Source organism: Filicampus tigris, chromosome 22 (genome assembly GCF_054856515.1).
Source record: "Filicampus tigris isolate MCC_2025a chromosome 22, RoL_Ftig_1.0, whole genome shotgun sequence".
Classification (NCBI taxonomy): Eukaryota; Metazoa; Chordata; class Actinopteri; order Syngnathiformes; family Syngnathidae; genus Filicampus; species Filicampus tigris.
The window spans coordinates 1,620,933-1,645,878 of NC_141238.1; the positions used below are offsets into that span (position 1 = coordinate 1,620,933).

General features: G+C 47.3%; 1 protein-coding gene and 1 long non-coding RNA gene across 4 annotated transcripts in view; one reads left to right on the top strand and one right to left on the bottom strand.

Annotated features, from left to right (window-relative positions):
* The window catches only part of LOC147126378 (uncharacterized), an 84,914-nt gene extending 74,583 nt beyond the window's left edge, over positions 1–10,331 (top strand). The window contains exon 3 of one of the 3 annotated variants that reach the window (XR_015084632.1): positions 10,244–10,331. This is a non-coding gene — a long non-coding RNA (uncharacterized LOC147126378). The remainder of the gene's footprint in view (positions 1–10,243) is intronic. The other 2 variants (XR_015084631.1, XR_015084630.1) reach the window with 2 other exon arrangements.
* On the bottom strand, positions 2,102–13,715 carry lrrn3b (leucine rich repeat neuronal 3b). Its single transcript, XM_086021887.1, has 2 exons — positions 13,405–13,715; positions 2,102–5,592 (listed from the first exon to the last, which is right to left on the bottom strand). The coding sequence occupies exon 2, from the start codon at positions 5,183–5,185 to the stop codon at positions 3,056–3,058; it is 2,130 nt and encodes a 709-aa protein (XP_085878013.1). The 5' UTR covers positions 5,186–5,592; positions 13,405–13,715; the 3' UTR covers positions 2,102–3,055.
* Positions 13,716–24,946: the final 11,231 nt, after the last annotated feature.

The following is a 24,946-nucleotide window of genomic DNA, read 5'->3' on the forward strand; positions in this document are numbered from 1 at the left end:
AATTCATAGGTCATCTGCTTGTTCCCGCACCCATAAAGGACTCTTACAAGCCAGCAGTTGTGTGAGCAGCAGGACTGTAAATGCATGTTGACATTTCACTTCTCATTTGAACGTGGGCGCCTGTAGCTACGCCAGCTGACCCGCGGGGAAGTTTGTAACTTTAATAAGCGTATAATTCAAACGGATAAAAGTGCCGGCAGCGGCTCCGGCGCGGTTTGCGTTTTTGCGGCTCTCGCAGGGTTGTCGGATTTTAAGACAGCCGTGCTCGAAAAGAGATTTTTCCTTCGAAATCGGGCCATTTGAAGAAAACAATTTCATGGGCAAGCTATTTAGACTATCGGTTATTTGATGTGTAGATAGAGACTGGACCTGCTCCTCATGTTGGATCGCGCCATCAAATTGCCGGCCCGCTGACAACCACCCTTGCGAAATTAAAACGAGTCTGCAATAATCAGTGCGGTTCAGCTCTCACTTTAATATCAGCTTTGGTGCAGATTTGTCTTAAAAAAGAACAAGGTGATTGGAGTGTTTCAAATCACTAAAGATGCAGCGGGAAGCATCATTTTCCCATCCTGGCAGCAGATTAAATGTCGACTGCTCTCTGGTTCTTTTCATGTCGGATTTAAGTTAAACCCGGAGAGGTTGTCTTTTTTCTTCTTCTTCTTCTTAATATAGGTTGCTCCGACTGTAAAAATGGAAAGACGAAAAAAACATGCCTGCCAATGTGAGCGTCGAGGAATGCACGTGTGTGGGATTGGGAGAGACGGGAGGATAAATGAGATTCAGTTGACATCCATTTTGCTTCCGTAAAGACAGATGAGATCATTTCAGGTCTTTTATTGTGTTTGTTTGTCGCGCATCTCGCTTCCTGCGTTTGCACGCCACCGCGCCGCATTCAGATTTTTGTCGCGCTACTTCGTACCTCCCTGCATATTTGCGGCAGGTGCCCAGGCGCCTGACTCAGGCATTACCTGAGGAGCGGCCCGTGTCGTATTTGAACTCCCTTTGTCTTTGACAGATGGCTCACCTCTAAGAGCCTCTGTCCGTGGTGCTGAAGGCCGGGCCTGACGTACGAGCGCCGGGCCCCGTTTGATAAATCCACCGTGTCGCTCGGTGCCTGACAGCCATTCATCATGCTTGACTTTCTCGCACCAAATGTTCTGCGCGCCGGATAATTCAGCGGCCCCAATAAAATGCCAGTCTTGTAGCTTTTGAATGGCCTCCATCACACTCCCGCGCAACTCCTGCCTGCTGTGCTTTTCAGACTTCAGGGACATTTTGTCCATGACTAAGCACGCTGCTTTCTTCGTTTCTCTCAGCCATTCAACTTGTGGGACTTTTTAACAGTCAAATATAGACACTCGCGGGACACTTCATTAGGTTCGGCGCAACCGAAAAGAACCCGTGTCAAAATGCTCCCTTCGGAAAGCGAAGGCTGACAGCTGTGTTTCCGGTGGCCAAAACACAGGGGAGAAAAAAACGGACAAACGTGCCTGATGACATTTTTAAACCGTCAAAAAAAAAAATAGCCTGGATAGTCGTGGTGTGGTTCCAAAATGCAGCCTACCATGAAATTTTAAAAATGTAAATTTTGCGAGAGAGAGAGAGACGAGTGCGTTTGAGTGCACTGCGCAAGTGTGTATGTGAGCAACATGCATTTTGACATGTTTTGGTGCAGAATGGTGTTGTCAACCATTCATTGAGCAGAAAATGCAAAAGATGTTTTGTCAGGAAGCGCTTCACATCCTCTGTGTGTCCATATTTTTTTCCCGAAATGTTCACAGTATTGCGCCAATCGTCACAAATACCGTTAAGACAAGCGAATGAGATTTTTTTTTTTTTTTTTTTAAAGAAAGAGCAAACATTGGCAGTTGTTTGTAAAAGAAACAATGACATTTATTTTTTTTTTTCTTAGCACTTTGCTTAATAAGTCTGTTGTGCCCGCAGATCACATATAGAACAGTTATAATATAAAAATGGCTTTTAACTTTACACCCAAAGCAACAAGGAAATATTTTTTTTAAAATATGTGAGCTAAAAATACTGACAGGGTATTATTCTTCACGTCATACTGGAGAATAGCTTGTGATTCTGCAATGAGTACATAGTCATGTTGTCTTTTTTTTTTTTTTTTTTTTCGCTGCTACTGGCATATTTCTTTCGATTCTTCCTCTTCTTCTTCTTCCAACCAAATGTAGTTCTTTTTTAGGCACTTACCAGGGTACGCCAAACGACTCGGCTTCGTACTTGTTGTAGTCCAACATTTCTGCATTTTTTTTCCCCCCAGTCGTAGTTGAAAAGAGAACTACACGGCTTTTCTTCTCAAGATAGCCATTTTGGAGCAGAATTCCATTAAGCTTAATGTGACGTTGTAATCAAACATAGTCGGCCGCTTGCCTTAATTCAAAGCCAATTATTTAAACTGCTGCGATACAGAGGATTTGTGGCGACATTAACATAATAGAATATATAACGATATTTCCATGAAAAATCAAGAATGCGTTTTAAATACAAAAGACGGGAGGGGTTTGTTTCATCAAAAGGCTTTACACCATAGTTCACTGTTATTTGTCTAGTCTACTAAATCTCCTTCCCCGGTATAGACAGGTGTTATTACTGTATCGCTAACTCGTCTATGGATGTTTGACAAAGCACAGACGGTATTGCTTGGGACCACACAGACATTTCCACAACTCGGGACAAATTGAACAGTCAGTTACAAGAGAGCTGACCCGACCTTCTCGTCATCGTCCTGCTCATCTCCTCTTAACTTTCTTCCCACCACCTGTGTTTTCTGGACCAACCGTACCCAAATGGCAGCGGATGCCCCGTCCGCTCGCCGTGCGCTTTGCTCGATGTCGCATTTACAAAGCCACCCCATCGGCCGAGGTTGAAACAGGGAGAGCAGCCATTTGGAGTTGACACCGTTTCGTCCCAGTCCGCTAGAAGTCTTGCCAGAGTACCTGAGCAGGGGCTCAGCAATGGGTTTGCCTTTTAAACAGTATGACATCGCTGTCCGCCCCTGCCTGCAGTCGAGTCCAATTGTCGTAGCTCCTTAAAAGGCATCGTCGGACACGTTTACGACCGTGGCTTTCACCTCCGCGCCACCCGGCAGCGCCCTGCCTGAAAACCACAGCTTGGTAAAGAAAGGGGGGCGCCCGCCGGCAGCTTTTGCTGGCAGCAGCAAAGCTTTGGAGTCGCATTCCCTTAAATCCCCATTAAGTTGGTGGATCCTCAGAGACACATAAATAAGCAGACAGCCCACTGAAATCCCAGCCAGGAGCACACCAAAGGATGTGATTAGCGCCGTGTCCCATTTTTCTGCGTCCTTGGCCGCGAGCTCTAATCCCTTGGTGGTGACATTGACGCATTTGGCGTCATGCTGGTAGTGGACGCTGCGGACGTCCACGCATACTATATACTGAGTGGCGGGGCTGAGACGGGTGAGGTTGTATATTTGGACATCAGAGGGCACCCTGGTGGAAAACGAAGCGGCAGGATGGCGAGCGTTTGACAGGGCGTACCACTTAATGCTGGGAGCCAGAGTGCCCGGGCTTGCCTTCCACCAAACCAGGATGGCGTTTGTCTCCACCGACTTGACCTTGACATCCAGGGAACCGTTCGCGGGCCGGGGGAAATATCCGTTCACCTCAACTGAAACTGATTTGAGGTCAGCGCCGACGAGGTTGTGGGCAACGCAGGTGTAAGGGCCGGCTTCTTTTTCGGTGATGTCGTAGATGTCAAAGGTGCCCTCGGGGTGCATGTAGAACTTTTGGGACACCGTGTTGGGCATCACTTTCTTCCCGGACGGAGTGATCCAGTAGATCTCCGGCTCTGGTTCGGCAAAAGCCCGGCAATGGAGTGAAACGGAGCTCTTGCTGCGTACTCGGATATGCCCCGGCATGCTTTCGGGAGATATGAGCGGCAGACAGATCTCCATCATCTCCCTGAAGTGCACCTGTCGGACATGCTGGCCCTCGTACTCCGGAGGCTCGACGCAGTACAGCGAGTCGGGCTCCATGAAGCGAACGTTGGTCTTGTTCATGTTCATCCAGCGTACCACACAGTCGCAGCGAATGGGGTTGCTGTGCATGCTCACCTCTCTGAGATTTGGGAGCGACTCGACCGTAATCCTGTGGAGGGCGCTGAGCGCGTTGCCATTTAGCATTAGCGTTTCCAGCCGTGGCAGTTTGTAGAAAGCGTTCGGGTGAATGTAGGAGAGTTTAGGGTTGTTGGTGGCTTCTATTTTAGTCAGCTCGGGCAGATTATTGAGGGCAAAGCTGTCGATGGAAACCAGCTCCGGCATGCTATTAATCCCTAGCTCTTTTAAATGGAGCATGTCCACGAAATCCCCTCGCTGTATTCTTGCGATTGGGTTTTTATTCAGGTCCAAAAACTTCAGGTTTTTTGCATTTCTCAGGGCAGAATGCGGCACCTCGGGGAAAGTGTTATCGTAGAAGGAGATGCTTTCCAAGTTGTCCAGGCCGGCCAAAGCGTTGTCAGGGAGCCGAGACAGGTTCATTCTGGTGAGAACGAGACTGCGGAGGCTGCCGAGGGGTTTGAAATTCATCTCATCGATAGAAAGCACGGGATTCTCACCGATCATCAGAATCTCCAGATTTGGCACGGGTTCGAACCACTCCCTGCGAATGACTTTCAGCTTGTTGGAGTTGAGGTGGAGCCGTAGAAGCTTGCTGAGACCCTGGAAAGCCATTTTGGAAATGGAGGAAATGAGATTGTGATTCAGGTAGAGCTCCTGAAGATTTGCCACATCCGCCAGACTTTGGTCGGGCAGCTCTTGTATCCGGTTCTCCTCCATGTGTAGGGACAGAAGCTGAGGCAGAATGCCAAGACGGACGTCTTTCATGGATGAGATGTTGTTTTGCGATAAATCAATCTCTGTGACGTTGGCCAGGTAATCCAAGGGCTTGTCTATTTTTGCAACGTTATTTGTTTGCAGCAGCAGCACTTGTGTGCCCACGGGTAGCTTCTCTGGCAGGTTAAATAGTCCCAAATCATTACAATCGACAGTCTGTGCCTCCATGTATACAGAACTGGGAGAGAACCAGGGTCTGTTCTCGCACACGCAGAGTTTGGGGCAGTCCGGCCTTTTGTCAGCGGCCACCACAAAAGAGGCCATGGCCAAGCCGACAAAGAGACGATCCGCGAACGACACGTCCTTCATATTGGTCTCCAGTCGGAAATTGGTCCTCGTAAATTATGGATTCTTGTCTGTTCACGGGTGATGAATAATTTGTTGCATCTGCTGAGGTGAATGACTCACCAGCCCTGCCACCTCCACATTCCACTGCAGCAGGGCTCCCAACTCTCAAGAGTCTCGCCTTGCCGCCGCTGCTGTTGTTGTTGTTGTCGTCGTCGTTGTCGTCTTGCTGCGCAATTGCCCTTGGAGGCAATTACTAATCACTCACAGTCAGGGTGCAGGGCCGGACTGCAGTCAGGTAGACCAGCGGAATTGGAAGGGATGCGGGGACTTATATTTAGCACATTCACGGGCACCCATAAAATCTGTCCTTTTCTCTAGAAAGACAGCTGTCCTCGCTGATTGTCGTCCACAGCCCGGTCCATTCCGACCTATGAGACAAACATGCCATGAATCACAGTGGTCAATACGTGATAACATGTAACAGCAAAGCATTTGGACATGTTGACATTTGTGAGAGGCCAAGCGATGTATGTTGACATTTATTCACACCCACTTTATACAGAGCCATGGTTTTAAAAATGCTTGACCTTCTTGGCACGAGCCCTTTCAAAATGGCATTTGTTCTCATGCCAGTCTATTATTGGTTAAAACAAAAGCTTTATTCGAATTCCTAACCGGCAGACATCCTGTAGCTAAAGCATTAGCCACATGGCAAGCTCCTTCAGATCTCTGGAATATGTCGGTCACCATAGCAACAAGTCGCAGCCAATGAAACTGCAAGCTTGACCCAGGTGCCGTTTTCACAAAGCTGTTTGAAGGCACGAACGGCAAACAATGCACATTCTGGAATCAGCGTAATTAATGTCTCCGCCATCATCACATTGGCCACGAATGGGATTGTACAGCTAAAAATGAATATAGTGAGTCTTTTCTTTTCTGTTTTCAATTCTAACAGAAATTTTTTTTTTTCTCATTATTATTATTCTTCAAGCAAAGTGCCTCTGAAATATGCAGTTTTGTCTCATGTTATTGTGACCATAACATTATGACCTACTCCCGTGGCTATGGCTCAGGCTTGAATTTGTACCGTGACATTTGTAAATGCCCCTTAATGAAGAGATGGGTTTTGATGGTGCTTGTGATATTTCGGGCCTGCGAGAGCAGATAAAATGAGGATGAAGTGTGACGATGGTTGGAAAGCGAGAACACGAAAAGAGAAATGGTTTCATTTCATCACGGTCTCTGTTTCCACCTCAGTGGCCACAAGGGAGACGCAGGGAATAAAATACAGAACAATGAAAATATATAAATAAATAGCCGTGAACGCTGCAGAAATGCTGCGGTTTGCTCCTCCGGCAAAGCCACGCCAGGGGTTCATTTCTCAACCTTTGCTCCGGCCTTGACTGGAGACTGACGGAGAAGAGGGAGGGAAGGGAATATGGGGCAAGGGGAGTTGGAGTGTTTCTCTAAGGCAACCCGGCACCTGATTAAGCTGCAACACCCAAAGCATTCTGATAAAACAGGCTGAGCTTCATCGTGGACATGAACTACTTACTGAACACTCCGGCCAGTGGGAGCAATGCCTCAGTTGTATTTTGTGACGGTTTGAGAAAGGGAATCATTACCCTTTTTTTTGTTTAACGCTCAGCGTTATCTCACCCGCATTGATTAAATGTAGGGTAGGATTAGGACGGCTTAACTAACAATTTACAGGCCAGTGTGTCTTGCAAACACAATTCCTCGGCAATAAAAGAGAATATGTCTCTCGTAATGATAATCGGCAGTTTGTTTGGAACTGGGCATGACCAATAGGTTCCATTGGTTCCAAACTCAACCCTGGATCCAGCAAAGTTATTTGCCACCGTATTGATGTAATTAAGGTTTGGCTAAAATAACCCATGTAATGTTTTATAGAGAGAGAGTCAGGATCTGGAGAGAGGCCAAAAAGAGCAGTTCGACATGGCGTCGGTGATGTTGTGTTGACCGCTGTGAACTCAACAGAATGTAGTCAATGCCGCAGCACAATTGCTGGAAAACACAGAGTGTAATGTTAGGGAAGTGGTTGCTGTTTGACTGGAGTTCAAGGTACAAGATGGATGTGCGTAAATTGTGACAGGAAAGTCTTTGAAATCTCCACCCGAGAGTTACGTGGTCAACAGCTGGCTAAAAGTCTTGAAACTATCTAACACTCGTTCGGCTTTGACATTTGGACGGGAGCCATCGGGGGTCCTTTATAGGTCAGTCTAAGGTGTTCAGTCATGGAGCTAACACGAGCACCCAGGTGTCAAAAGATGAACGGGAAGGGGCTCATTCATGCGGCATGTCTCGGAGTCTCCGCGGTGGGCATTTTGCGTTTGCGTTGTGTGTCTCTGCATTTTTATATGTTACCTAGGCACATGATTTAGACGGGGATCGGACTTCTTGACACATGTTCCCAGATTAAACCGTTTATTGATCGTTTGTGCACACCTTTAGCAGTTCTGTCTGGCTAATCATGACAAACCTGAATTTGGATGAGTTTTCATCACAGTTCAAGGTGAAAAGCTTTTTCATTCAGCTCTTGGCAGCGCCTCACGCTTACTTTCCCACCGGGCCACCTGCATTATGTGCTGAGGCTGTTCTGGACAGTAATGGCACAAATACAGTTTGATTGGAGACCAGTGAGATATGACCACTTTAAATTAATGAGTGTTCACACCAGGGGCACAAAGCGTTGGTCCGGGTGGCTCCGCGGCACTAATTCAGGCCTGCTGGCTGACTCGAGTCCACCATGTCACCCAACGACCGGGCGGAACTGTTTGTTTTATGCTGTTTATTGAAAAGGGGTATAAATCTTCCCTCTGGCTTCATGGGGCTTGGATCCGATTTAGTGGAGCAAGGACATAAAGATGATTGCTTTGCCGCAGGTTGGGTATTCATTTTTGCCCCGTGTGGTTACAGGGTGACCTACAGTTTCTGCAAGAAAGTAAATAAATTACTTACTATACAAAATACGCTAGGTGTGGGCTGTGGCAGAAAGTAGAGGGAATTTGTCAGACTTCACCTTTGGAAAACCTCCACGTCGTTTTTTTTTTTTTTTGTTTGGAGCATATTGGCCCACGGGGGAGGTGATTACAAGGCCTGAATGGTCGAAGTTGTAACAAGGCGGCACTGCCTCCGCTGAGTGGCGGTAAAAGTGTTCGGAAGACATAAAGGTCAGATGTGTGCGGAAGAAGGGCAGTCAAATGACCTCGACGTCCATCGGTAATGCACTTAAGTTCAATCCCTTGCTCTCTTCCAAATATGTGGTCTTGGATTTGATTTTTCTTGAGTTTGCACTCCCCTCTATCTATTAGAATCCTTTTTATCATGGCGCTGTTGAACTAGAACAGAATTAGCCCTTTTGTTTATCACCCTTCCTAAATCAGCTTGAACTCTTTCTCCTTTTATACCAATTTTCAGATGCTCGTCGTAAATGTAGTTATGTTACTTTCTGCTTGCCACTACACAGGTCAGGCTCACGTTAGACCGTTTGGATGTGTTTCTCAGACTAACCTGCCCTCGTGTTCACTGGCTGTAAAAAGCGGCGTACGGAGAGGCGTGTATCAAAGGGGTAGAACAGTCCATTCGGGAATTGGTAGTACGATGTTCCCAAGACACGATGGAGATCTGTCCTTGAGGAAAACAATTATCCTTAAAATGCTCCTGCGTGATTGGCACATAGCGCCTTGTGTGACAGCCTCCACCATCGCAGTACAAACGTGTGCGTGAATCCATAAATGTGAATTTGCCGTAAAGTGCTTTCCGTCACCGGTGGACTGGAAGTGCACTTTATTATTGCGGTCACCTTTTGTGTCTTATTATGAACCGATGCGTTACATAAGCGCAAGAAAATATATATCGACGCGGGCAGGATTCCAGTTGCAAGAGCGTGCTGTTGACAAAGCTGAGCGACAGCTTTATTGGTTGGAGAATGTCTCGTACGATATGAAATACGTACATCTCTCATAGCGCATTTCTGCTCGCCACATATGTAAGCATGTGTAACACCGGCTTGACATGACCAAGCCACTTCCAATGCTGTGGCTAAGCCCCTCAGTGGGTGGGCACTGCTGCAAGGCTTTCCTGTCACTCGCTTTGCCCTTCACCTCATTGATTTACTATTATACTTTTACCAAGGTAAGAAGGAAGTCCATTAAAGGAAAAAACCTTCTTTGAGGCATGTATGCATAATGAAGCAACCCGTGCGCGTCGGCGCGTGTTCGCGTTGCACCAGTTGGATGCTTTTCCGCCTTGCGTCCGCGCTTGTACGGCTAAGGCCATTGGCGAGACGTTAATGCAAAATCGATGCTCCAAATTAACCGCGGGACCCCGTCTCTGGTTGTTCCTGCCCTTCTCCGGACACGACTTGCCCTTGGGCTCAAAGTGGGCGAGCACACCGCGCGCCGCTATCGAGCGCTCGTAGACCATGCTGCTTTAATGACAGACGGGAACACATACAGCATCACTTAGCTAACGGTGGCCTTATGGTGTAAAACGCACAGAGCCCCATTGGGTTTTCTTTCTAATTCGCACTGCGCCGCATCTATTAAACTTAAACCAAGGTACCCACCTTCAGGGCGCCACGGATAAGGTCAAAGGCATAGCGAGCAGTCCAACAATCATCGGTACGGTGGCATAATCGCACTCGCTCTTGACAAAAAAAATCTGCATAACGTCCCGTGTGTTGCTTCTGGCCAGAACGACGGCAAGGAGAAGGAGCAGTGACTGAAACGGCGCCACTGGCGTATCCCTCAAAGTCAGAGCCAAATTGAATCTGCAGGTGCAAACGTGGCAAGTGTGCTGCCACAGAGATGCGCCAGCTATCAATATTCAGATGAATAATATATGGTGGGTCAAGAGGCCACAGGTTTGTAGGGGGAGGTTCCCACGGCAGATCGAATTATACACCATAGAAATGCGTTTATGGCGAGCGCGGATCTCTTGATGACTTCACGTGGTCTCAAATTTTGCCTCACCCAACGCACACAAATGTGCCATGTACACGTCTTCTTATACACAAGATGGTATATGAAAAAATTCTCATCATTGATTCATCAGGGCTGAGGGGCTATATGTCGCAATCCGAATGCAGGAACAGATGGACTGCGCGGCCGAAGCCCCGAGATGTCATCCTGGTTGTCTTCCCATTTTTGGTGTTATGTTGCAATGATGTTCAACTGTGATATAAAGCTACACAATGGCACTCATATCACTGTTTATTACCTTTATTTTATTTTATTTTTTTTTTCAGGAAACTACTCCGTTTCCCTTGTTTTATCTATGAATACAAGACAGGAGGGCTGAACGGTACTGGAGGTTTCCTGTCATTTTACAAACATATGAATGAAGTTGTCAGTTCTGCTAATGTTAAGACGATTCAATGCGTATTTCATTATATTTTCAAGTGGAGCGATTTTTTTTTAAGAATATGTTCTATGCAGGCCCACTAGTAGAAACACAACATTCTGATTAATATTGTGTATGTGGAATACGAGTTAAGCAACAAAATCCACCCGGCCAATCATAGCTCAACATCAGAAAACAGGTGAGCCGTGATTGGTCGATATCTGAGCCCTGCGGGTCTGTGATGTCATTTTCAGTCGACATAAGTGACAAAATGGCCGCCCCCTGAGACGGGTGGATTCTGCTACTTAACTCATATTTTATATTAATCATATTGCCTTGTTTCAACTAGTGGGCCCGCATAGAACATATTCCTGGAAAATAATATGTTTGGGTTGACTTCCACTTTAACCCATGAAGGCCTAAAGCACCTGGCTCAACAGCTCCCCAAAACCTAAGGTCGCCTTTGGAATTACTCTTGATAACCTGAAGTTTTCCCAGAAATTCAACACTTACAAAATTATTCTCAGCCCCTGTAGCAGACAGAAACATAATTCCGAAGGAATTCCAGAGCTCAGACGTGGCTTTCACACAGGCAGAGTTTATCATTTACCGTTTCGATTGAACATGTAAAAATAATGTGTCGGTGCAAGAGAAGCACTATTTGAATAAAAAAAAAAAATCGAGTTGCGATTACCATCCTCTATTCTGCTACAAAGACGTCAATATCGTCATTGCCTCATCATGTTCGACGGGTTCCACTGGTTGAAATCCGCTCTCCCTAACCCGGCTTTAAAGGTCGAAAGGTGAAACGCGGTTATGCGCTCCCGTCCTTAATGGGTTAAGGGTGCATCTGATGGGTCCAAGTTACAATTCCACATGTAAGTGCACATCTTTGCGATCGCGCATATTCCGGTGCCACGGTGACGATAAGTTTTCCCGTATATTTTTCGGCCCATCAAGACATTGTACGGCTTCAAGATGCAAAAGTAAATTACAAATGTCATGTGATACAAAAGCGGTATCAAATGTCATCGTGACCTTTCAGATACGGGCTCGAAAAAGCCACAGTGACAAATCCTTTCATATTTGCTTTGTGGGCTTTTTGATGCAGTCTGTCGAATCCATCCCCAAATAAACCACGCACCCTCCATCTTCCTGGTGCCCTCTATTTGCGCTTCTTCCATTTCAATACGTCCGTTTGGGAACAGGATACGATCTGAGAGCCGACGCCCCCCCGCCCCCCTCCCGCCCCCGCTGTGGTATTGTGAATATGTTTACATGCGTTTCGCCCGGCGCAAGATCCTGCGGCATCTCGTGACTGTCATCGCACCAAGCGTCGGAGATATTCTGAGATTAATTTGGTTTGGAACGCACCCCTCCATGCCCACACATTCGTCACCTCCCTGGGACCTGCTGCCCTCTACAGAGAAATGCGTAAAAGCCCAACACCCACGCTGTATTAACGAGGCTCTCCAAGCCTACACAAGGCCACCGCGGGCACAATATCTTTTCCACCACACACACACACACACACACGTTCACCTTATTGCAGAGAGATCAATAGTCAATTCCCTGAGCCACTCACGTTAAGCATATGACTTGTTGTGGACATGTAATATTGATTTGTTTTGGAGCAAATGTGCCCAAAATAATGAAGCCAGCCATTAGTGCTGTGCTCCACTACTTTGTTTTGTCCCGCTGCCAAGGAGAAACAATACATTTAATAATCATAAACTCCTTGTCAGACTTTACTGCTTGCCCTGAAGGGTCATTTCAAACAAGGACTCTTAGCGAGCATGTGTGTGGAGATATCGTCAGCATTTCAAAGTGGCACATGATGCTCTGTTCCTTTCCACTGAGCGTTTTTTTTTTTTTTTTTTTTTTTTTTTAAGGGGGGGGGGGGCGACACAGTGAAGGCCCAAATGTATTCTTGGCATTCACACGAGTCTTGTGCTCCACCTGCCTTTGAAATGTGAACCAGCACATCAGCCGCTGGATGACTTAAATTTTGAATCGAGAGAGCAAGGAAAGGGCTGGATAGTAAACGCCCTATTGGTTTGGGGATGGGAGAGAGCACCCCCCCCCCCCCCCCCCCCCATAGACCCCCTCTTGCTCTTGCCAGATGCCTGCTGTGTGGGTGTGCACGAACACGCGCACGGCAGCGATGATGCTGAGGGAGCTCACAGATGCCTCACAGTGGCTGCTTTAATTACGCATCGGATGCACTGTGCCGATACAGCCGGGCCACAAAGGCAGCCGAATCGGTTCAGCGTATACAGTACAGGAAAGAAGTGTGTGCATGTCCCAAGGGAGGGGAGGGAGAGGCAGCGTGCTCAAAACAAAAGGTTGCGAATATGTCACGCACTTCTGTGGCATGTTGGCAACGGTGAAAGAAGAGATGGAGCGAGGATGGGATGGCCACCGTTCCCGTGGATTTCTTCGAAACGTGTCTGGAGTGCGCTCGCGAAACCCGAGCCGCGGCCGAGGACATCCAAGTGCGCGACTCCTCACTTGCACACTTTGCGCCATCCAGCAAAGCCATTTTGCATGTGAACGCCAGGATCACGCATGTGCCCGTCCGCGTGCTCGCGTGACGCGCATTCTGCATAGTTGCGCCAAAAAAAAAAACAACAAAAAAAAACGCACACTGGTCAAACTGTCGTCATCTACTGAAGTATTTTGAGAAGCCACAGTTTTTTTTTATACTTAGCTGGAGCACAAATGGCTGAAACATGAGGTAAAACACATGAATCATTGAATACCCCCCCCCCCTTAACTTGCATTGTGCGTTGCGCAGATACAAACATCCAGCGGTGAATCCAACACAAAAAGAAAGCACGGCACAATTGGAGCTGAAATGCAAGTCAACTTACCGTTTTTAACATTGCGGTCCTCGAAGCAGCGAGTGTCGACTATATTCCCGTCAAGTGCGCCGTTCCGGTGACGAGACGCCAGTCATCACTGTGTGGTCCTTTTGCTCAGATCTTCTCAGCCCCTCGCCGCCCAACACGAGCAAAAACCAAAAAAAAAAATGTGACAAGTCCAAGTGTGCAAAACACAAAGAGGGGCTCACGCGTGTCCTTCCCTCGGCGTCCTCAGAGAGGCTGACGGAGGCAGCATCCCTCTCCCAGTCCACTGAGTGTCAGGCGGACCGAGTCGACGCGCCGCCGCCTCCTCGCCAGTCATTAGTGGATGAGACTTAGTCCCCGCCCCTCCGCGGCTGTCAGCCAATGGCGTCGGAGGAGCTCGCTGCATCCCTCCTCTGATTGGCCGAGGCGTGCTGTCGGTTATGCCCCGACCATCGCTGGTTCCCGTCTGCTCGGGCGGAGAAACGCTGCAAAAAGTGTTCATCACTATGTCGTCATGTGGGAGTGAAGTATTGGATTTCATTTTTGACAGATTGTGTGCACATGAGCAAAATTGGCATTTACCTTAATGGCGACAAGGTGGGTAGGGATAGGAATTGATAATCTGGCGATAATTCCGATTCCATTATCGATGCTGCTTATCGAGCTGCTGATTTCCTTATTGTATTATGTATATATGCATATATATATATATATATATGTATATTTTAGTATATATGTGCATGTGTATATATGTCAACCTAATGCTATATTTTGACGGACCACCATTAATTGCTTTGGCCCGGTCCATTCAAGGTAGACCGTGTCAGGAGAATGCTATACTAGTAGACATTTTTTGCAGCGTGCAGTAGAAGGCACAGCAAGGGAAGAAAATGGATATCTGTACCTATTAGCTCCAGAGCTCCCCACTCAGATCCCAGGAGGCTTTCTAACACAATGTTCTACAAACTGATGATCCTGGAGGTCGGTCAGGGTTAGCCGCAGCCTCTCGGCGAGACAGAGACATCCCTCATCTGTCAGTCTGCAGAGTTCTGATCCAAAACTTGTTCTGCCGGAGGCTGGCTTGCGTCAAATGCGCGCTTTGCACGTCATAAATGTGCATTTCATACTCTATGACATCAAAGTGCATCAAGTTTGGGTTTCTGGCCTTCATTCTTTTTCACACGTCATTTAAAAAAAAAAAAAAAAACGTTTTTTTTTTTTTTTTGCAACATTTTGCATTATGATGCGATGGCCACATGCATGTAAAACCACACAGCACACTTACGAGTCATTCAGTGGTGAGTTCTTGAGTTTAATGAGTGACCCTGGCCTATTATTTCGTAGTGCGACGACGAAGCAATTTACTGCGCAACTTTTAACAACAACTGTCTGGGACTCACTCTTATTATTCGAGGGGAGGTGAGGGAGGCTTTGCTAACGAGCTGACAGGCGACCTGTCAGCCTGACACATTTATTGTTTTCAGCTACATACTTGTGTACAGGTTATAAATAGACGACATTCAGTCTGCGGGAATGTGCCATATTATATCGTTTGGATTGTTTATATTTTAGCTCCGACTGCCCGATGACAGCTGGGATGGGCTCCAGCACTCCCCGCGACCCTTGTGAGGATAAGCAGTATAGATAATGGGTGGATCTTTGCTCTTTACGCAATATGAGATTTGCTCCCGTATCGCAAGAAGCAACTTGCAGTGCTGGGTGATCGGATCCCATTCAAATGTGTTACACTGCAAAGACTATTTTTAATTTCCCCTGACTGTTTTGGTCTCCGGTGACTTTCCGACGGTTCTCTCACTGTCATCTCCAGAAAATGACAGCAAGATTGCACGTTGTATTTGTCTACATGCGCCTTTGTGCTGACATTTGAAGATTTGCGGTTTGCTTAATGACAGGCCAGGGAAGCGTTCCGTGTGAAGCATAATGTGTTCTCATTATTTGCACGGTTATTTTTAGGCGCTTCTTGTACTTGTCTCCTTCAAAGACTAGTTTCACTTTTTTGTCTTCCCAGCCCCAAAGAAGTAAATCGTACAATTATGCCATGTCATGTTATATACAAGACGACGTTGTTTTAGGGTTTGATCTGGTTAAACATAAAACGCCTCACTCTGATATATGCACTGCGGAAACGGGCTGACAATATTTCAAAATTTTAAAATTGTTTCTGTGGTATAGTGGCAGACTTATTTTGAGGTATTGATGGGGAAACAGAGCAGTTTTGTAAAGTGTGATGAATATCTGGTGTTCCCATTTGTTATGGCCGGTCACCCTCCCGGAAAAAAAGAAAAAAAGTTCACTGCCAGGCAGGCCGCGAGCGAGTGCGTCAGCCCCGCCCTCTTCCTCATCCAACAGCGAGATGTCCCAGTATCCACCCCACAGGTTGGATGACTTTGAAAGCGGCACCCGGACTCGGATATTTATTTATTCATTCAAACGGAAAGGATGTGACCCGACCCGCATCGCAGACAGGCTTCAGCATTCGCGTGCGGCGGCTGATTATTTATTATGCGCTGTAGCACCGGCTTTGTCCGACAAAGAGGAAGCAAAATCGGGCGTCGTCGCCGACGGATTGACGGACCTTGCGTCAGTGTTGACTCTTGATAAATTGTGAGAATCGCTCTGAGCAATCTCAGAATCCGACCGAGAAAATTCTGCATCGAATTGGGGAGACGGCCGGGCCAAGACGGCTTTCTTAGGTTACGTAAGCTGCTATAAATTGCTTTAATATGACCAGTGTAACCAAAAACACGTTTGGATGCCGTTTTTCGTCGGTAAACCATATATATTTTTCCTTCTGACCACCACAGGTACGCTTTAAGTGATCCTTTTGAGGAAGCTGATAGGCATTTTTCCCCCCTACACGTACATTTCTATGTAGTGGGCCATCGTGGAGAAATGGGGCCGTGACAGCTGATTCGGCGTTTTATTCCCCCTCGCCAATACCTTGGACCCTTATAAGTTTACCGTGGAGACTTCACAGCTCATGAAGCAAGTCAAGGGTGCAGTCAACTCACCATAAAACCACGCCAATAGACTCTGAGTCACGGGGGAAGCCAGGATTGTTCCTGGACAAAAGCAGAAAATTGGCCCGCCGTGGAAAATCTGCGTTAAATTTAATGCTATAAAAGACTATTTTGAGGCGGGGGGGGGGGGGGGCGAAAGTCCTTTTGAAGAAGGCCCGAGGTGTTTACAGCGTAAATGATGTCTTCGCTCGCACTTGTTTATTGCAGAGTTTGGGGAATATTCCGAAGGCGTTTCATGGTGACATTTTGTGATGTGTTCCGCCGAGGGAGAAAAGGCCATGGAGGGCAGTGGAATTTATTGACTGAATTTCACAGTTATAAATGGCTCTTTTACAAGTGACATAAAGAAAACGATATGTCCTCTGCTGAGGCTGTGCACATCCGTGAGCTTGTTCCGTGCGCCGGCAGCAGTCACGGCACTTACCGTGAATAACGTCTCGCTCGATAGACTATAACTTGGCTTCTGATAAAGATGCTGCAGAGAATGGAAGATTACGGTCGAGTGTTTTTAGTACACCGAGCTTTTCTTGCATCAACTCTACCTACTTTTCTACCTTTAAAGACACGTCGCGCTTATTTAGTTCTCTTTGATTGTCTCAGACAGTTGGCAGATTCCAAGTCCCAACCCGCAGAATTAAAATTGATAGTCATCTCGGAGAAAAGCCACTTAGAAAAGAGGCCGCTATCTCTTCTTAACAGTACCAGCGCTCCCAGAAATCACCCCGAAGATTCATCTTGTTTCTCGCTCTAAAAAAAAAAAAATGATTTAAATGGGGGCTGAATGATTTGGGAAAATCATCTTAAATCATTTTTCCCCATCAATATAGTGATTGCGATTTAATATGCGATTATTATGATTTTTTCCCCGCAGTCAAAGGTTTCTGTCATTGACACTGTCTTGAAAGTGCCTCATGTCTGACACCAAATCTATTTGTAGCTAATCACAGCCTCCACGATGGCCATGACGTCAAACATCGGCCCCGTGGGTGCCCCTTTAAAAATAGTTGAGACTCACAGTGTAGATTCAGACCGGCTGCTTTTACACAATAGTAACGACAAATGTTTTGAGGCTTAAATGCCGTATAATGTTTGTTGTTTACATGCTAAAACGTGCGCCTATGATCCTTCCGCACTATTTGTATCACGCTGGGAATCGTAGCGCATTAACGCATGTAAATAAAATGGTGTGATGCGCTGCCTTTGAGGGGGAAAAAAATAGGCCACTTTAGCACGCGTGGCAATCAAAGTAGCAAAACGTCGCATTCCTCTCGCACTGTCGGCTGCCAACGAAGTGGACACGTGCGAGGCGGGCCGGCTGCTGTTTTGCAGGCCGGTTTGCGTCGCGGTAATAACATGCGGGCCGCGGCGTCCAAAGAATGGCGACGCTGCCGTCAACAACATGCCAAAGTGTCGGAAATTGAAATGAGCACGCTTTGTTGGACAAATGTAATCACGGGTTCCGTCTCTTCAGCTCGGCTGGTCACCCCCCTTGGTTACGGTTGCTATGCCGTTCAAATCTCATAAAGGGGGCGCGTGGAGAGAAGGACGGTCACGTGACTGCCTGGGACAGTGCTTGGCCGCGTCGGAGAAACTGTGCTCGCGTCGCCGTTACTGGCGAATGTCCGGTCGGCGAGGGAGTTGAGGCCCGTTGGTTTTCTCCGCCAGGCCAGATTGAAACATTTGTATTCTTCGTCATCCTCTTAGTGCTTCTCTTCCTCGCAAGGCTCGTCTCCAGCGCCGTGGCATAAAAGGCAAAGTTTTGGGTCTTTTTCCACCGTGAGAGAGGCGAGGCGGAGGAACATCGCCCGAGGATGTTTCATATCCCCTCAGCGCTGCCTGGATTCCCGCGCATTCCCGCGCCGCATTCAGCTTCTTTTTTCAACTAATCACTCATCTTTCCTTTCTTATCTCCCTTTCAACTCATGCTCTGCCCTCCTTACCTTTGCACCTCCTCATCCCGTCCTGATTTTTAATTCTTCCTTTCATATGTCTTCCCATCAGCGTTACCCTTCCTGTACTATTTTTTCCATCCTCGCAACACTAAGTGGTCAACAATATCTTACTGTCCCCCCCCCCCCTCATCTTGTTGCTTTTTTATTAGATCATTGTTTAGAATTCAATGTGTCCCATCACCCATAGGGAAGTGAATAGGCGGACTGCCAGGTGGCTAATTAAACATTGAGAGTCCAATAAATTAATGTAATGTCGTTTGAGAAGCTACACAACACGGCAGCACTTTCGTGATCAAATTGACCGCGGTGTCTCAGTTTCAACGCTGAGGGGCACTGACGTGAGGACATCGATACACTCGTTGCAAAGTGGAAATACATAACGTCTTGGACGGCGGTAAATATTCACACACCAGCGCGCCGTGTCTCGCTTTTAAGCGTTAAGGTTGAGACAAACAAGCCTAAATTATTGAAATGGGTTGCGTGAGGAAATGCGCGATTAGTCTGACGCAGCGCGACAGAGAATGGGAGCTGTTTGTGTATTTACGCCAGCGCTAGCGCTTGTGCTTGGCACATTTGCCGGCGTAAATGATGCACGAATGAAAGTGCGGGATTAATAAGCAATTTATCCCGGAAGGGCCGACGTCTCCTGCATGGTGATTTGTTTACTTCCTTTGTGCGAGTGAAGACGCGCGCACAAACAAACGCACTGCGAGGCATTTACACTCCAAAAGCCGTCGCTATATGATAACGTCACCTTTGATCAGCGGACCACATATTTGCTGTCTGAATATAGCAGAAACGGATGCCTTATTTTCAATAAACTGTGAAAACGTGGCTATTCATAGTTGGCCCTAAGGAAACGACAGCTTTCTTGAATTCAAGAAAAAAAAGAATGTCAACAACGTCCTCATGGAAAATGCATTCCTCTTGCGAAGGGAGGGGGGGGGGGAATAAATGGCGAGGGAAATGCAAATGAACTGCTGATTAGGTGGGCCTTTGGAATAAATGGGAGATAAAAAAAATCATCAACCCGCAATTGTGTTGGTTACATGGCAAAACTATGCTACTTGATTTAGGGAGCAAACGGAGAGTGGTGTCAGAGAAAAGTGGCTGTCTGTGGGACTTTGTCGGCGGAATGTATAAAGATGTGTCTTTCAAATGTCATTTTTCAAGACTTATTGCTCTAGTGTAGCGGCAGCAGATACGTGCCTGGAAGAATGAAGAGAGAAAATCACAGCCATTTGTGTGCTGCCAGAAATGCTTAGTTGGAGAAATTGTTTTTGATAGTCGAACACTTGCTTGCCTCTTATGACTATATCAAGCGTGTTTTAGAAGGACACAAATGCGGATAGCCGTTTTCCCTGAATTTAACTGACTCACTACGCCTATACGATGTGGAGATGTAATCAAGTCGAGCATTTTGGGGGCTCCGTTTTAGCATCCAAAAGGATTCACGCAGTTGCTGACTGTGTGACGAGTGTCCAAGATGGCCGTTTTGATGTGCCGGCAGGCTAAGTTGGGAATCGGCCAGATAAATATTTCCGTCATGTTTTGGAAGCTCTTTGGGGTAGTGCCAGCAGCCGGCAACTGCCCCGGAAAAGGCATCCGACGGGGCACCTTTTTTTTTTCCACGAGCGCATCCGCAGAGCGGGAATATACTTCCAAGCTATTTGCCGGAAATAGCAAATCTCCTATGCCACACATGGCGAGTACACCCACCGGCTGGTGCTTGGGCGTGTGTGTGTGTGTGTGTCACCAGCAACTCTTCCTGTTTGAAGATAACTCGCCATGCTTCCACTACACCTCACTTGTTCCGCCTGGGCATCGAAATCAATTTCCCCCCCCCACGGTAGATCCCGCTCCCGGCTTCAGATCCCTTGGCTGCCAGACGGCCCAGCTGTCCATCATGTGGCAGCTTTTAGTATTCCGGACAGTAATTGGATAGGCGCCGTGCAGAGACAGTCGGCTTCGTTTACGTTACTCTGTGAATACTGAAACCTGTGACATACCTGCTATAGGTAGGTATTCCAAGGATGTATTTCCATATATATTGATCTCCATAAGGACATCTTTATCTGCAGAGAGGAGAATCTAACGAAAAGTGAAGGACGCCCGGCCCCAACCTCAACATGGCGAAATGCTTCATTTATGGACGTCTTGCACATGCATTTCAACTAAGGCTGAAAGATTTGGGAAAAATAATTCAATTGCGATTTGTTTTTCTTTTAACCTGGACTTAAAAGCATTTATACTCGCGGCTGACCGTTTGTGTGCAGCGCAGCGGCTAAATGCTGCTTCACCTTGTTTGCTCTGACACATGGGCTCCTCTAATTGCTCGGCGCTCGTTTGAACTCGACAAAACACTCCGACAAATGGACAAATGGGTTTATATCTGACACTGTTTCATGAGCAACGAAATGCACAATCCATATCAATCAATCTATTGGGGCTTTTGTCCAAGTTGTGCGCAGGTCCAAATGATTTTCAAACGGCGATGCAGCAACAGGAGGGGTTTTATGCCCAACATTCCTCGAATGGACCATTTATTGAATCAAACTCATATTTCACATCTGTTGTTTATGCTGCAATTGAGAGTCCCGTCTAGTGCCAGGATGCCATTAGCATGCCCACTAAATTCCAATTTACGGCATAAAAAATATTGTCCCGGACATCAAAATACTTTCTGTTGTCTGACGAGTCGTTCGGTCTTCTCACAATAACATGCAGACTTTGAGTGTATGATATCATTATTCACTGGCCGCAAAGCGGCAACTTCATTATTTTGGCATTAGTAATGAAGCCGAAAGATATTAAGACGGGCAACCGCTCCATAACAAAACATTTTCCGCCACCTAATTATTTTTAAGACACTTTGAAAAGCGCCTCAGTGGACCATCCAGCCTCTCAATCAACACATCCCGGCACTTGTTTAGCTCCAAGCAAGTGCCAGGCAATCTTGCCATACGATTGACATGTCTGGAAACGACTCACTTTCTTCCCCAAAATGTGAGAAGAATCACCTTCCAGAAACAGTCTTAACGTAAGCTTCAACAAAAACAGGAAGTGGCAAAACATGGTGCGCTCACTCAAGGGCTACTTTTCCTCTAAGCACCAGCACTGTTATATTGATTCAATAAATGTATGAACTTGAACCCCAACTGATGAACAAATCCTACAGATAGCAAAGTAAAGCCGCTGTGTTATTCAACCGCTCTTGACATCCAATCCCGAGTCCACGCTGACATTTCTCTTTCTATCGTTCTCGCCTTTTGAGACAATTGACTCGTTGCAGACAGGTCTGACTGGACATGCGCTTGGGGCTTTTCCAGCGAGTTCAACCGTAAAGTCTAAATAGAAAATAAATCAGCGGGATACGGCGCGGCCTTACCCACGGCTCACATCCCCGAGTTCCCTCAAAACGAAGTCTACCTTGAGACGATTGCTCACCCGAGGCTAAAGAAAACTAGCGCTCCGAATGCTGCGGCAAGCCTGAAAGGAGCAGATGGCAAGACCGCAAGACCAGGCAATCTGCCATGAAAACCACTCCCGATGCTCATATTTTTAGCTTGCATTGACTTGGACTGCTCATAAATCTCCCTCGCAGCATTTGCCGTTTCGTTCTCTTTGCGACGGCCTTCTGGAAGTCAGCCGCGTCATGTACGATTTTGTAAGTCAGTGATCAAGCCTGCTTGGATTGGAGTGAGTCATGCAATGAACCGGGCTGGGGGGGAAAAAAAAGTCAAAAGGCTGAAGGAGATTAAAAGACTCAAGGACACGTTTAAGATGACATCAGCGGTTTCTCCACCCACTGGGAGTGTAAGGTTTTATCTTATAACAGGATCGAAAATGGCAAATTAATAAATGTTTTGAATTAATTCCCGGGAGCGGACGTTTTTCCAGTTGAGTTGCCAGGGTGACACCGTGAGTCGCTAAGTGGTGGCCGTCAGATGACAGTGACAGAGAGAAGTCGTTGTTTATCTTACCGTCTACGGTTAGGGGCTCATGAAATGAAATGCGCGCACATACACAGCCTTGCCCAACACACTCACAATTAGGGGCGCACCGATCAATTCGTCGGGACCGGCGCCTATTAGCTTCATTTTTGCGCGACCGTTGTTCGGCTCCCTCACCGCAGGGATCAAATATTTCAGTCCTATGAAAGATTCTTTCCTGTTCTGCGTGCGGCGCAATACTATCATCGCTTAATTAGATAGCCGGTCAATCAAAATGTATGGCGGCGGACCAGCTAAGGCGCCTCAGTGCTTTGTGATACGGAAACGGCAGTCGGGCGGAACTAATTACCCGCCCCTCAGAATCACATTAATTCAAATCTTCCCCGAGATTTGGGGGTGGCCAGCGGGGTGGATGTAGAGCCGCCACGTAGCTCCGCCCCTGTCAATTTGCCATAAGCAAAGCTTTGCCATTGACGCTTTAACTTCTTCTGCTCCCCTTCTTTCCTCATTTGAGGACTCCGGTTCCGACTGACGAGGTAGGATGTCGAGGCGTTTTCTGTTCTGTGTAACCCTGTATGTAGTTCCGGTGTCAACAGCCCACGATGCATTGCATGCCCAATAAAGCGTCCGCCTCCAAAAGTCATCTTCCCCAAAGTTCCCCTAAAACCGCAAAGAGGACGCAGTCGTCTCTGCGTTGCCAATAATCCAGCCACAGCCTTGAACATTTACAAATGCGACTGCAGACAGGAGCCTTTATCTTCTTGTTGACAAGCTGCTTTAATAAGGCTCCTAATTCAAGTAGCTTGACAAGAACTAATAGCAGGTGCAGCCCCCTAACAACGGATATTGCTGATGCTGGTGATAAAGCTGATATAGCCGCACTCAGCCTGGTTTCACCTTCTCCCAGACATGCCCTCTCCTTTGCGTCCTGCCTGCGACACCATTCGCACGTTTGTTTCGCTTTGAATCGTCTTGCTTCAAGCTATAGGAGTCTCCGGCGACTCTGCCGCTGTTTTGCGCGAGGCATTATTGCTCAGTCGCTCAAAACCTCACCCAACGCGCACATCCCTCATTGTTGACTCGGGCCCGAGGGAGGGCCGCCGAACCAAGGCGGCTCGGGTGTTTCATGCGCCGTTAGCTTAGCTGCGGGCTCTCTCGTCGATTCCTGCCAATTCGGCGCAGAGTCCGTGAGTGAACAACCCCGACATCGCTCCCGGTGGGAATGTGATGTGCAAGCCAAGTGATGTATAACCACTGAGGGGAGCTTGCTTATATGTTTCCATCTGGTCTCGGCGCCAGTGCTTGCATGCGAGGGGTTGGGACAAAGACGGAGCGATACCACTCTATAGCGTTCACACCTCACGAGGGAAGCGACTTGACGGCGCTAGCAGGGGCGTCCGTCGCATGGCCGACAGCTTGCATTTTAGCCCCCGAGCGAGACAAGCTTTGGAAAGGAATTATCTGTGCTTTATCGCCTTTCGGATTGCGAAAGGTCACCCGTACAAATCAGCTCCTTTACGCTTTGTAGCGTTCCATCTCCAGCTTGACCGCAAGTCGTTTCAATGGGTTTTATTATGACGCAGAAACGAAGCACAACTTACACTCATGCAACACCCAGCTCACTGAGCACAAGCCGTGATTTAGCACTCCCCAATTCAAGACAAAGAGTGATTCAACTATTCCGGCTACTTCAATCTGCAGTCTCCTTGAAGCTTTTACCTTCTTAGAAATCAGATCCAAGTTAACGTTGAGCTACTTGGCACCGCAACCTTTGCGCCGTTGCGCGGATCCCGGCCGCCGGCGGCGGGGCACGATCATCTCATTATGCCGGATTTTGAATTGTTAATAGCTCATTACAGTCGGCCATTTTCCTGCGTCGCTCCCGTCAGCGCAAACAGGTGGAACAGTCAGGTCACCGTCTGGGCTGGCAAAAACCGGCCGCAGATTGCCTTATCTATATCCTGTCTGCCAAATGAAAAAAAATGACAGGGAATAAAAGCTGACTGCAGCTGTAATCAGAGCTGCATCTTGACCCCTAACGTCCTTGTGGATTGGCCCGCAGACATACGCTCCCTCTCAAAAAGCATCGTTTGAGCTCAGGCTGAGACGGAAACTCATTCCAACAGCCCTCAAAGGATTTGCAGATAGAACTGATGATGTGGCAGCGCGGCCTCACAATTCTTCTACGTGCCATTAGACTTGTTTGTATTGCATCGCTAATTCAATCTTATTTAAATGTACTTGGGTAATTAAGTCCCGCAGTAATAACAGACAATGATTGCATTATGCAAACTTCAAACTTGAATTGATGCCGGCTTATTAATTGACTAGCGAAAAGCACGCCACGTGACGTGCGCGGCTAGGACAAGCAATAGCAATCTATATGCGAGAGAGCCAAGATTGAAGAGGCTCGCGGATGATCTCGGTAAAGGAATGAGGGGGTGGGCTGCTCGGATTAGAGAGACGCTGCAGAGCGCGATCGATAATCAAAGTGCAAAATGAATCTGACGGGCGCGAGAAGTTCTCATCGAAAGGGAAAAGAAATTGGATATGAAAGATGACCTGCCATAAAATCCGATATCCCACAATGCCATCTGTCAGAGAGCCTTCTGGGAATAAT

Coding starts and splice junctions, on each gene's coding strand:
- lrrn3b (XM_086021887.1), bottom strand. CDS start 5,185: ATGAAGGACGTGTCGTTCGCGGATCGTCTCTTTGTCGGCTTGGCCATG.